Source organism: Passer montanus, unplaced genomic scaffold (genome assembly GCF_014805655.1).
Source record: "Passer montanus isolate IOZ18808 unplaced genomic scaffold, ASM1480565v1 scaffold87, whole genome shotgun sequence".
In the NCBI taxonomy this organism is placed as follows: Eukaryota; Metazoa; Chordata; class Aves; order Passeriformes; family Passeridae; genus Passer; species Passer montanus.
In genome coordinates, this window is record NW_024374034.1 from 1492953 (window position 1) to 1507694 (window position 14742).

The window sequence follows — 14742 nt, forward strand, 5'->3', positions numbered from 1 at the left end:
ACTGGAATAACAGGTAGCTGTGCAGAATACAATGGAAATTACATATAAAAGAGAAATCGTTGCTTACTATTGTGTAGTCTTCCTAGTCTCATTGGTCTGTTTATTTCATTTTTGTCAACAGCTATTAAATTGGAAATAATGCTCTGACACTACATGCTGCAAATAGTGAATTAGGGCTTTCATATTAAAACTTATTTTTAAAAGTACATAAAGATGTTACCTAACCACTGTTCTGCACTGAAGAGTTTGTAGAGAAATACTTTCAATTCAGCCTTGGGGATATTCATGTGGATGCTTTGCTGTGAAGATGAATAGTTGGAACATTGACCACACTAAAAGTCAGAATTTACTGAGGAGTAACCCTGTTACTTAAAAGACAGACACTTAAGCCTATTTTAGTATCACAATGATGAGGATAATCAGATTTACCCTAAACATTACATATATTGTACAGAGTGAGATGGGTGTTACTTGGCTCTTTTAGTTAGTGCTACTAACACTGCTTTTAAATTAATATTAAACAGAATATTTAGAAGATGTTTTTGCCATTTCTATGCAAGGACAGATACAGCAAAACAGAACATGAAAACCCTGCGACTGATTAAAGTAATGTAATTAAAATTTGGTGATAGGCATTTAGTACACTGTATACAGCTTGAAGTGTGGTGCTGTTTTTCCTGGAAACTCTAGAATTTCATACACTGCATGCCACACTCTGAAAATCACTTTCTGATGGTCGTGAATTTCACTGGCAAGTAATGGGCTTGTGCTTTGTGAGTTTGACATGTTCTCATGTTAGGAACTGAGCAGCTTTTAATATCATTCAGAAACAAGTTGTTGAAAATTGGGATATTAGTGTGATTGCCTGAGCATATTGGAAACGAATTTATAACATGTATTATTTTAAAAATTTTTAATGATATGGTTGGGTTTTCTATTGTTTAAAGTTTGAGTTTCCTTCTTGTTGTTACTTGAGAACAGATAGTTTCACTGTTGAATGTGGAGAGCATTAACTTATTTATACGAAGAATTTATATGAATTGTGACAATTATAGTTTACGCTGATGTTATAGCAAGTTTTTTTAAATAGAGAATTTTTGCAAGATTTTGAGGGAATTTGTTTCTGTGTGTTTTTGTTTGGTTTTTTTTTTCTTTTTTGGGTTTTGTCCTTTTTTGTTTGTTTGTTTGGTCTTTTATCTATTTTATTTTCCCAGAATATCACTGAGCTTATCTGTCTTTTCAGTTCTTCCTAAATGAAGTTGCTAGCAATTCTTAATCTTCAATATTGAAACATTGGTTGATTGACAGTAGAGTGTTTTTTAAGACCTTAAATGTCTTTAACGTCTTAAATGCATTTTTATAAGCTGCCTTGATTTACTGCTCTTATTCAAGTAATGCCATGGTTTGTAAAGAGGGGAAGACTTCATATTCATAGAGGCTTGTAGTCATACTTTCTCATTCAAAGATGACTCCTGTGTAGAGAGTAGCAAGGTCTCAGCACATAAATAACAAAATTTTTGTCAGCTTGTTGTGTGTGTCTTGGAGGAGTGAGTTACTTAAAAGTTTTTTTTTAGCTGTCTGCTGTAACTAGAATAATTCTGTTTACATGTACAAGAAATGACACATTATTTATTGGAGTGTTTATCTTATTTTCCACTGGCAATACCTACTTTTTACCAGTTACTGGACTATGTCAGTAACTTCTCAGATTAAATGAAAGGTATTATTGCCAAGTCCAGTTTGCAGTAGTCATCTGTCCTTTTTCACTGTCGTTTGAAAGTCACTATAGGATGATTCAGATTAGCTTTAGAATCAAGGCAATCCAGTCATCTCTTGCTCTCCCATCTGTGTGTCACCCAGTCTGGGAGTAAAGGGCTGATCCAACGTAATGCCTGAAGACATTACAGTTGCACTTCATAACATCTGACTTTTTCTTTAATTTTGTCTCACTTTATTTCTTACACGATGAAATATAAATATAGATAGCCTCTTAAAAGAAATCACATATGAAACTTTTAATATAATACCATCATTTCCTATTTCTAAGAAAAGGCAATATATAAAATCGTGTAACAGATTGTAAGAACAAATTCTAATAGCTCAGTCCTAATGAACAGAAACAAATATTGGGGCAATGACTGGCTATTCACTATCAAAGAATTGTGTAGTATTAAATGGTCTGCTGTGGTTTTTTTTGTCTTTGCCTTAAAATATAAAATATATTTTTTTCTTTGCCTTAAATAATAAAATGTATTTTGGAAAAGTCTTTTAATACATTTATATCAGTTAGAACATGGCTTCACACTGTTGGTATAAAATTCTTTCAGGTTACCTTTGTCCTAAATCAGTTTTTCAGAATTTTTTTGCTAACACAGTTTTCTTTTTGTAAATTCTCCACCATGACCTTTCCTGTTTCTCAGACAAGAGGACAGTGGCTTTGCTCTTCTGAAGGCAGAGTAATAACTGTTCACCTTCCACTTGCCGTGGTCAAAAGTCCAAGAAGAAAACGCTTTGTTAGTCCTCCAACACATCAGTGTAGAATTAGAGAAACATCACTGCAAATGATCAATTAAAAAGTAATTACTTTCATGTAGCTAAGAGGACCTAATCTCTTAATTCACAATTAGTAGTTCTGTAATTAGAGAAGAATATGTAACATAGATTATCAGTTTTTTTGTCAACAGTTTGTGAGTCTGTATTAAATGTACACTAGTGAAGACTAGGTGTATCAAAAGCATGCTGTGCAATTTTCACTTTCAAGCACCTAGTATTTAAGAGAAAACATATTTTTGAAAGATGAGTTTCTTCCTTGTTCTTGAACTAGCCTCAAACTTGGGATAAGGAGAACAGCTAATAACCTGCATTTTGTTTGGCCTTGCATCCATAATGAGAGATAAATGTGAATATCCTATAAGTGTGTCTCACTGTCCATATGTCTGATTTTTTAGGAGGTGATTTCCTGTCATTCCTAAGAAAAAAGAAGGATGAGCTGAAAACCAAACAGCTGGTGAAATTTTCATTAGATGCTGCCTCTGGTATGGCATATCTTGAATCTAAAAACTGTATACATAGGTAAGGAAGATTTTTTTTTTTCTCATTATTGCTCCTTTGCTCAGTAGAAATGCAAATATTTAAAGGTGTATGGTGTTTACTATTACAGAAGTGAACTCTATGATTTCAAAAAAATATACTTTTTCTGATGAGTTGGTCATTATTGCTTGTCTAATTCAAAAATACTAATTTGGGTAACAAATAAGTGCTATATTATTTGATGTCTATAGTTTGGTGCTACTAATAGAAGTTAAAAATTCTTTTTCACCATAATGATATACATTGTAAGGAGCCTGATTGATACAGTGAGAATGAATCATAGTAAGAAGCAGTCTGTGAGGCTTATGTCACGTCTGAAATTTACAGATATTCACTGGGCCAACAGAGAAATTAAGGTATTAAATTAATATTTTAAGTATTAAGAGCTAAAATTCTGTATATTAAAATATTAATTGCCTGAACTGCTCTCTCTGAAATATGGAAGATTATGGAGCATTATGCTGTTGGAGTTTCTTATTTCTGTTCATACCATTCCTTTTTCTTGTTTCTTCTCCAGTTTGACACTGCCATTGCTGTTTATACTCCATTTGTATGAAAGGGGATGGAATTAGTTTCCACCTGTTTTGTTCTCTCAGAATAGCACAATATATACCCTGCTTAATGCTGTAGCTGAAATATGAGATGTAAGCATGATGATGATCTATTTCACAGAAAAATTATGGAGAACAAGTTTTCATTTCTCATGTTGATGTCTTACACTTTGTGGAACATCTGTAGATGAACTGTGTGACACCTCATTTACATAATCAGTTCATTTAGGATTTAACACCTATCTGCTGAATGCTCTTATCAGAGACCTGAGTGGCATTTCTCTTAGATTTTCATCAGCAGTGAATGGGTCAGTTGCAATCCTGCACATCAGGTTAATCAAAACAATTCTGCAAGTTCATGATGTATAAGAAACAGTGAAAAAAAAAAATCCTAACTCATTATCTAAAACTATGTAATATTCCCTTAGGGAAATCCAAGAAAGAGATTGTAAGCATTCTGTCATGACAGAATGTGTTTCAACCTGGCTCTGCTTTTCAAGAATATAATGGCATAAAAATCAGAGCAAGTAACAGCATTAGTTATTTACGCTAGTCTCATAAATGCTGCAGTGCTTAATAATTCCTGTAACACTCAGATCAGTGTTAAATCTGAAGTGGCTGTTTAAGCTCTTGTGTTCTTAGTTAAGTAAAGCAAAGATAAAAAGAGTAACTGGATAACTGAAGTTTGTTATGGCAATTACTGAAAAAAATTGCAATATTTATTCATTAAATGGTATTGTGCTGCCTAAAATATAAATAGCTTTATTATTTTTCTTCATTTTTAACACTGGAAAAAGAGTATGCCTGCAGAGATGTGTGAAATAGAACTATTCTCGTAGCTGTAGATGACAATGTGGCTTCACTGTATCTCTAGAAATTTGCTCTGCTGGTTGGTGAATAGGAACTGCTATTCCTAAAATCTGTTTACAAAGCTAATAGTGATCTAGCGAATGTGTTTCAGAGAGAAGATATGTGGAGTGTTGTCTTATCATATTAAGATTTTAGTTTTTCATAGTTTTCAGTTGGAACTCTGAATACAAATGCGTCATGTAGTTCCCAAGTCAGGAAAAAGAGATGAAATCTGACATTTTGTTAGTGCCATAGACTTGCCAATGCACACAGCTGGGTTACACCTACTGTAGTGCAAGGAGAAAAGAACTTCTTCCCCCTTGTTTACTTTTTAACTTGTAAAATATTAATGAAATTTGTTGGTTATCACAGATTGTCACAGAAGGTTATCATACAGAGCTAGCACTTTCCTAAAGGAAAAACCAGAATTTTTAGGTAACCTGTACTGAATAAGAATAGAGTTTTAGTGTAACCAAACAAGCAAACCATGTGTTCAGGAGAAGTCCTTACTTTTATGAAGCACACAGGTTTATAAATCAAAATACACATTTCCAGTATTAGTTTACCAGTCTTATTTTCTTTGGTATACAACATTCTTTTTTGTTTTTTGTGGTTAGTCATAGCATATGCTTACTTTATTTGTGAGTTAATTCTTCTAAATTTAATAGGTAAACCTAATGAAAATTTCAGAATTGGTCGAACAACCAACCAAGTTTAGTGATTTTTGCAGTAACAATAAAGGAACTTGTGTTGGCTGGTTTTATTTTTAGTTACTAACACAGATTGATTACAAATGCTTACTCTGGGGAAGTAGCTCATGAAGTTTTAAAATGTGTTTGACCAATGGCTAAACTGCAATTTGGTAGGCTTAGCATACAAAGAATTTTGCTAGGTCTGTTCCCTGTTTGAGTACTGATCCAGGATTTGTGGGCACCCTGGGGAGTGACTGGAGGTGCATCAGTCTAGAACCCCTGTCTGCCACAGGAACCCAGAAAGCAGGGAAAAGTCAAGATGTGTTGTGCTCCCTGAGCAAGTTCTTGGGTGTTCTAACTCAGAAGCCCACTGGAATTTCCCAAGCACTAGAAGTCCAGCCATGTGGCTTCATGGTCTGTACAAGGAATCTGGGAGCCTTTGCTGCCTCCTCTTTAGGTCAGGTAGGACAGATTAGTCATGTGCAACTTTAATGTTGACAGGAGGTAATGGGAATGGAACAATTTAATTCATAGCAGGAAGAAGCTTTAACACTGTAAAAAGAATGGTGATTTTCTGAATGAACGTTAAACTTGTTCTTTTTTTGTCAGAAAGTTCATCTACTGAAAGTGGTTCTCAGGTAAAAAAGAGGTGAGAAAATTAGCTAGAGAAAATTAACTAATGGACTTAGCAGTGGTTAAAAAAACCTTAGTTTTTTCATTTGTTTAAAGGTCCATAGGCATTGATTAATATTGCTTAAAGGTCAGTAATGTACAGTTAGAAATATTTTCTGTCATATAGATTGCAGGAAAATGAAATTGGTTTGCTTTGCTGTTGTCTTTCTGCAGTATTCAATTTAGGTCCTTTTATTTAAGGATTTTTTTCAGAATCCTGCATATATATTTTTAGCAGTTTAGGTGACTAATTTAGTACCAGGCATATTTGGCTACCTGCTAAAGGAAATTAGGGCTACTCATCAATTTATTCACATTATTTTTGATGCTGCTCTTTAGTTGTAACTGCAGTAGCTACACATAGCCTTTATATTTTAAAATTCTACCCAAATTTGTATTGGATTTCGGAAATTATTGTCTGAATTACGCTTTAACTTACCCTTTCAGTAGTTGGGATAGTGCCACAACTAATGTGCTGTTTGTTTTCCAATTTTTATGTGTTAGCCATTTCAGTAGATGAAAATGCTTACATTGGCATGTAAGTGGTTATTGAGTGATTATTTGATCTACATTTGCATTTTCTCTAGCATCCAGATATCACTTGTTCTTTGCTCTGTCTCTTTAAAGAACAGAGATGACTGCACTTTCATTGGGACAAAAAGCTGCCTGAAAAGATGTTATTGAAAAAATAAAAAGAGTGGTTGAACATCCACAGAAGAATGTAGTCATTTAATCTCCATTTAATTAACATGAGGTTGAAGAATTGTTTCTTGCTTTCATTTTTACCATATGCTATTGTTTAGATAGTTCAATTTTTCTGTTAATTAGAAACAGAAGACAAGGTTGAAAATGTGATAATTTGAGTTGGCTTAATAAGCATTTGGGAGTGGCCTTCTTTTCCGGCACTTGATTTGCATGTGGTGATTTCATTTGTCCATAATTCATGTTTAATTTTCAAAGCAGTCTTGGGGGCTATGGGAGGGAAGCTACAATTTCTGTTGGACTTTATTGGATGTAGAGAGATGTCTTCTACAAGATGAGGTTGACTTATTTGCAGTAGATGCACTATGAGTGTGAGGAAACAGGGTCCAAGTTTCTTGCATTCAGTGTCAAATTTTCCTTTTAGTCAATGAATTTACCTTCTGGAAGTCTCCTGTATTGTGAATTAAAGATGTGTTAGTTGGTGAGAAGATCATGTTCTCTAGTCTAGTTCTTCTGTTTTTAGTTATATTGCTACTGCTTCTGTTTGCCTTGGTTTTGTACCTGTGAAAAACCCTGTGTTGTGTTAAATCTGGTTTACTTCCATGTTATGAAATCCTGACCCTGTGGATATTAATTCAGGATTTCTACACTTTTCATTAGATATGTATAATTTAATTTATCTACATATAAATTGCTAGGAACATTCTTGCTTCCCTGCTACTAATCTACTGCTCTGCTATGAGAGCTTTTTTCCCCTCTCAAGTCTGGTAACTGCTAATGTATAGAATTTTGGAAAAAGGGTGTCAGAACCCTTTCATAACCGTGAACTTAAGAACTATAATAAATAGTCAAGAGGTCTTTCATTTCCTGTGAATCTTCTGTTTCTGCCTGGAACAACAGTTCAGCTACCATGAAGAGGATGAAAAGTGATCCTTTTCAGTTTAGCAAAGGTGCTGCTCAGTTCTGTGTGTTTCACGAGGGATTGGAGCCTCCTGGGAGCAGGAGAGTGACAGTTTAGCTCCAAAATGGAACAGGTCTCCTTCCTAAGGAGGAGAAAAAACCTGTCTGCTTGATTTCTCTACTTAAATCCCGTGGAAGACAGTAGCTAAAACTTCTCTGTGCGTGCCCTTGGGAGGCTCCACACAACCCTGTGCTCCTTGGAATGACAGCTTTGGTTCTGTTCTGCAGCAGCTTGGGCACTTGTTTCTCTGAATATTGCATTTCCTCCCAGCCAACTACAATGCCTGAGGACTTTATTGCAATTTCTGTAATTTTCTCTGCTAATGTATGGCTTACAAAGAAAGGCAATATTTTGGTGGTAAACCACCTCAACTCTCTAAGGTTTATTGAAAGGATTAATTTGCCATTATTAATTATCTTTTTATGATCCCTTCAGAATTACATGTATAAAACAATGATCTGAGATTGCTGTAGCTTTCTTTCATAGAAAATTTATTTATGACTGAATGAAAAAGTATGTACTACTGTATTGATAATATCTGTTGATAATGCTTCAATTAATAAGTCTTTGAGAGCATTATGGTGAGTGCTACAGTTAAAACACCCTATAAATGTAGTGAACAATCATAGTTTTGATCCGTTTTTGTAAGACGATGTCTCTGCTTAATATAAAATGGTTTCAAAGCATTTTTTCCCAATATAAATATTAGAAATATTTCTTTTCTCTCTAAAGATAAAAACAAATGGAAACTTTGATGAAGAACTGTTACTTTCTACAGGCCACTTTGTGTAAGATATATTGTTAGTTTTAAAAAAATCCACTAAAATTTACTCTGCCATGTTTATAAAATAATTTTTAATCAAACTTTTAATTTGATTGGCACATTACCATGTGTTGAGCTTTTATTTCTTAATATAGGCATGCTTTATGCATGCCTTTTAACCAGTAAAGATTTTTCACCAAAATGAGTATTTCCACTAACTTTATTAGATTATAAAGATACTGTGCAATTAAAGCATTGCCAGTTTTATACATGTTATTGTTTTTTATTTGTTCTGTTGGTCATAAATGTACTAATGAAAGAACCATAAGATTAAAAAAACCTTCCTTGTCATGGTTCTGTTGTGGGTAAAAAAGGATCTGTCTGCATACTCTTTCCAAAAAAAACTGAGTTCAGAGAGCTGCTCTTGGGACTCACAGCTGTTGCTAAACAAATAAAGGAAGCACTGTTTCCAGAACAGAGGTGCTGCTCACCTCTCAGCACATTAATGCCAGTACTCTATGGATGCTGTTGGGGCACTTGGTCTGCCATGATCCTTCTTTCATCAGTGGCTGTTAAAACTGCATTTCAGACCATAATATTGGTAAAAACAAATGTGTCACTGCTTTCAAATGTGGCAGGAAATTATTTGTCAAAGTTTTCACTCAAAATGAGGTGTTTCCAAACCTAAAATAACTAATATAGGGCACTCCAACTGCTGTCATCCAGGAAAGGCAGCTGAACACTGCTGGATTTCTCTAAGCTTTCCATTTAGGAACAGATTATAGAGTATTATATACCAGGTTTCAGCTTTTAAGAATAGATTTTTAAGAGATGTCTGCCTCTTTTTTTTTTTTTTCCTGCAGTCACATTAGCTAGTATGGTTTGATCCTAGGGAACTACATTTACAATTAAATTTGGATCAGTTCTGAATTAGTTCTTCTGGTTGTCTGAGATCTTATTCGAGCAGAGTGATTATTTTTTTCTTTAGTGAGCTTGAATGAATCTATTCTGAAAGCATTAGAGAAAAAAAAACAACAAACCAGCAAACATGAGTATCTAAGCCCATGAATATTGTATACTTTAAACTTATTATAATAAATCAGAGTGAATATTGAATTCAAAGTAGATTGTAATGGAAGTGCCTGTGAGCTATGGTGAAGAGTTACCTCTGAATAAAAATTGAACTTTCTTCTAATCTATTATCTGTATCCCTAAGCTATTGAATTTTGACATGGCTGGTAAAAAAGAATTTAAAAGGAACAGAAATACAGTTTTTTCCTTGTGGACGCTGTGCAATTGTTCTGCTGGTTGATACTGCTTCCCCTTGTGTGCTTTATTTGAAATTCACTCCAGGCTATGTTAAAAGCAAACTAAGCATCACAGATTGATCTTTGCCATAGCGGCACAAGGCTTGTAATTAGAGTAACATGTGTGGGTTTGGATGGCCAGAGTGTGATATAAGAAAGTTTTTGTTTATTGTAAATCCCCACCTCATTATGTCTCCCGAAGACCATGCTATCTTTCTTATCTTCCTGATTTATGCTCAAGGTAGTCCTGTTACCAGAGGAGTTAGTGGTGACAATGTACAGGAAATACATATTACAATTGTGGCTTTTTTGTGTTACCGTGTTAAATAAACATGCAGTAGACTACATAAAGTATTACATTAACGTAATGATTGTTACATTAATGTAATGATTGTTACATTAATGATAGAACTGGAATCTGTGGTTCCTTTTTTTTTCCTCTTTAGGAATAACATGGTAGTTTATTCAGCTGCTATTAGGACAGGTTTTATTTGCCATGGGGATTTTCCAGTACTGTTTATCTCTACTACTTACTACTCTTCTTTTAAAATATTAAAAAATAAGGCATCTATTCATACTAGTGGAAAACAAAGTTCTTGTTCAACTGTGGTCATTCTGGGGCTAATATTAATAGTTAATGTTTCCATTAGATTATGCTGTTCCTTAGCTTCAAATGGCAAATGGACATTTTTTCATATTAAATAAATAAAGGGAAATTACCTTTTTCTTTCTATGTTTGTATTTTCTTTTGAAAAGGCTGTTAGAATGTTTCATCTTTATTTTTGTCTAATTAACATTTCCTTTAGCTTCCATTTTATGTCTAAAGATAACACAGCCTGTATATCAGCTGAATGGCATCAGGAATAATCCAGTATGATCAGTTAAGCATGGTTCTTTATATTAATGTTTTCAAATGTATATTAAAATATTCAATAAGGCAGATATTTTCATTTTATTGCGAAGTTTGCCTAGTGGTCCCTATTCAGTATGTGCGTAAGTATCATCTTTTGTGTGTTCTCCATAAAATGGGGAAAATATCCAGTTATTTCAGACCTCTGAACTTTCAGTATTCCAGTTTTTCTAGGATGGTGATTTAAAATGTCACATAGACTTAAAGATAGTAATAGTTAAATTGGTGGCATGTTATTGCAGAATTATTTTGTAGACCTAGGTACTTAAAAATATAGTGTCAATATTGTCATTAAGCTGTAAAAATTCAGATATATGTGGTGATAGAATTCACTGATAACTGCTAATACAAGGGAAGCTGAAAATCTATTACTTTCCACAATAGCTAGAAATTTATAATGACTTCTATTTTTTCTTTCTGTTTTGTACATTTCACCTGTCAGTTAGCAGTTAGAGGTTGGTTATTTACCATTAGAAGGCAGATTCTTCATTCTGGTCATCACATTTTTAAGGAATATTGAGCGTTTATGTATAACTTATTGTGACCTGAGGTCTTAGTCTCACAAAGAAGAGCATGAAAAATCCGTGCTAAGGGGCATATGTTGTGTACAAATATAAAGGGGCAGAAATGTACCATTTTAAAGATAATATTTTTAAGAAAAATTACCCTAAACCCTAAACTTTTTGAAGTTCCTTTGCCTTCTGTTTCTCCAGCGCTTTTCCTTCTGAGATTTCACACCTTTCCTTTATGTTGTTCCCGCCCTTCTAGATTTTACTGCACAACTGGATAAGATAGTGAGTGAGGGAAAAAATACGCAAAAGGAAAATTTGTTAAGAAGAAAATATTTTTGTTCTTCTTATTGCATAGGTAAAGTACATATTGTTTAGGTAAGGTTGTATTACTTACTAGCTGATACCTCTGCTGTTACATGTTTAAGTGAAAAGCAATAAAACTGTTCCCTGAATTATCAGATGATGGTCTGGTCTTTCTGCCATGCTGAATTCCTATTTGGGTTTCAGAAATCATCAGAGAATCCAAAAAACCAACGCAAAGTTCAAAATATTGCCAGATACTGTAACAAAATATTGTATGTGATGAATATATTGTTACATGATCTCTTGTTTTAGAAGTGCATCTATTTTTTTCTGAGGAGGCAGTTGTTCTGTGTAAAACCAAAATGAAATTATTAGAATTTAGTAACTATTGAATAGTTACTAAATAGTTAGTATTCATAGATGGTGAGGAGAAACATTAAATATTAAAAGCTAATTATAAAAAGGCTTATATCAGAATAAATTCTCAGGTTGTAAACAATCTGTAGGAAATGTCAGAGGAGGAGATTCAGATTTTTTTTCTTGTCACAGAAGTTGCATAGTATGAAAAATATTTATTTCTTGCCACTGGAGTTGAATTAGTCTATTTCTCATGAGATATCCCTGATACAGAAAGCTTACTACTAAAAAATGAGTAACCTTTGCTAGGAATAAAGGAAATAAGGCTGAAAAAATTTAAAGCAAATTTTCTTACTCTCTCATTCTGTTTAACAAACTAACATTTTGAGTGTAATGTTATTGTACTGTATTTGTTTTTATTTACTGCAGTATCACTTCCTTGGTGATAAATATTAGGCATCTACAAGTATTACTCAGTAAAATAATTTGAATAACATTTTTAGTGTAATAAGTCTACTCACTCCATGAAAGCAACAAGCTCTCTCTAATTAAAAAGCAAAAAGGAAAAAAATCAAAGTTACAGGCTATTGAAATTAAGATAAAAATAACATGCTGTTAGTGTTTGTGGAAGCTATAGTGCTGACCATAAAGTCACATAGCTCTTCTGGATAGTGTAAATAATATTTTCTCTACTCTCATAATCCTGGTACAGTGGTGAGCAGTGGGTGAAATGTAATTACTTTCTAAGAAAAATGGGCTTCAGTATATATTGGTGCAGTGGGCAAAGGAGGTATTAGTGGATGATGAACAACAAATTAGATGATAGGAAAAGACAAAAGCAGAAGAATAAGGGAGGAAGAAAAGGGGGAGAAGGCAGTCAACTACACCAGTTGCTTCAGAAGTGAGGTTTAGGGTGGCTCTTTGAGCACAAGTCATTGACCACAGGGTGTGTCAGTGTCTGTACAGGGAAGCTAAATACGCTTTCATGCACTGATTTGTTTTATTTGTGGTGTAGGTATTTTCCTGTTCTCTTTCTTACAGCAAAAAATTTCAATCAGTGTTTTTGGAAAGGAAGATGATGTATGTCTGAGATACTGTATATTGCACTAAGATATTGTATATTCCTTCAGTATTTTATTGGCTTCCTGATACTAATTCTTGACATTCAAAAGAGGAAGTTATACCACAGTTATCTCAGACTAGAAACAACTTTCTTTTAATGAGAAATTCTTATGCTGTATGTGGTAACAAATAATTAATTCCCAAATTGTTTTCCAGAAAAAAAAAATTATTTCTCTTTTCTGGATATATTTACTTAATGTGTCCCTTTAAAACAGACAGTGGTCTGTGTTTTTTGGTTTATTAAGGAACTTAATTAATAAAATAGAATTTCTTAATTTTCCTAGACAGATTTCTCATAATCTAATAAATAATGATTTTTTTTCCAATGCTCAATTTAATTCCATTACTTGTATTTCTTTGGCATCCATATCTTGTTAGGTTCTCTTTTCTTTCTACATGATTGCCTAGTAGTATTTGTTTTTTACTGAATGTTTGTGTGTAGGCTTAATTTTTAAAAATATAATAGTTCCTGTTTAACAGGCTATGTCTAGCGCTTATTTCAACAGATATATTTCCTCCGTCTCCTTCTCTTCCCTCTCTTTCTCCTTCTCTCCTTTCCTTCTTTCTTTTTATTTATTTGCACTTATTGTTGCTTGCAGCTGCTCTTAGTTTGATATTATCTGGAAATGTAATTAAATCCCTGTTTGATTTTTCCCTTAGATCATTAACAAAGCTGTTAAATGAAAACAGGCAACTCCAGTTTGTTGCCCTCTATTATATCATCTTCTAAGAAATTTCTTACCCATGATTCTTTAAGCAGGAAGATCTTAAATGTTTAGCAGATGACTAGCTGGACTTCAGTTATTTTACAACCTTTGCCCACAACAGATGCTAAAATGACTGTAACATTAAATGGCAAAGAGGATCCTGTCTTTCTGAAGTATAGTGGTAGAATAGTTTTTTGTGCAGAAATATTTCAGAATAATAGCCAGATGCAGAAAATCCATAGCTTTGCAATAGTTTTCTAATAGTTTTCTCTTCCTGTCTTTAGATTAAGCACAGGAAAGTGTTTTGTGCACCTCCAACAAACTTTGAATCCTGGTAGGACAAGCTACATTCAGATTCGTAGGGAGTCAACCCTGTACAGGAATGAACATGCTTCCACAGAGAGCAACCAGAGGCAGAGGGGCTGTTTCTAAATACAGAACTCTGGATTTTCCAGGGCAATGACATTGTCGTAACAAACAGATGACTTCATAAGATAGCATAACGGTTTAATAGAAGAAAAAGGATAGAGTTCAGTATATTATGAACTTGGAACCCCTGGACTTATTAACATCTCTTCCTTGACTCAGCCCAGCTGCGAAATTCTACCATGGTAAATATGCATGTGACATGTGAGTTCATCCAGCTCCTAAAAGCTGTGGAAGTCCAGTCCTATCTCCTGCTATCAATATGAGATGTAATCATGATCCTTAATCAGCACTGTCATCTTTTTTTTCTTCAGCATCTCCTACTTTGAATACCCCGCCGTAATTCCATGAAGATTCCATGACTTCTTTTTCTTGTGATAAAAAAAGTGCAAAATACTTTCTTCCACATAAAAGTTTTATTTTTGAGTGGGAAAACTATTGTGGATTTTAAGTAATGGTGACAAAAAAACAGGATGGAGGTTCAGTTTATTTACTGTCTTGGTAATTTACAGGAAGTGAATAGGTAATTTTATTCCTCTAAATTTCTATAAATAATTTTCTGTAATGCATTAGTCACATGAAATTTCCTTTGTAATTTCTGTAAGCGAACTGCAGATCTTTCTTAGACATCTAGGACAGTTAGTATTCCTCATCTTCATTTTCATTTATCTTATTTTATTACAGTTACAAAACAGGCTATTTTTATAATACTGCAATATTTCAAGATGCCACTAAGTATTTGTTGGCAATCCTTAATTAAAAGTAAAGAAATATTGTAAAGTACAAATTAGAAATTTTTTTTCTCTGACTGGAAAATT

General features: G+C 33.6%; 1 protein-coding gene across 7 annotated transcripts in view; it reads left to right on the top strand.

The window, feature by feature from the left end:
* FER (FER tyrosine kinase) overlaps window positions 1-14742 on the top strand; it is a 159179-nt gene that overhangs the window by 122646 nt on the left and 21791 nt on the right. For all 7 annotated transcript variants that reach the window (XM_039733403.1, XM_039733399.1, XM_039733401.1 and 4 more), the window contains one exon: window positions 2949-3072. In XM_039733403.1, the coding sequence (XP_039589337.1) occupies window positions 2949-3072 (124 nt within the window). The remainder of the gene's footprint in view (window positions 1-2948; window positions 3073-14742) is intronic.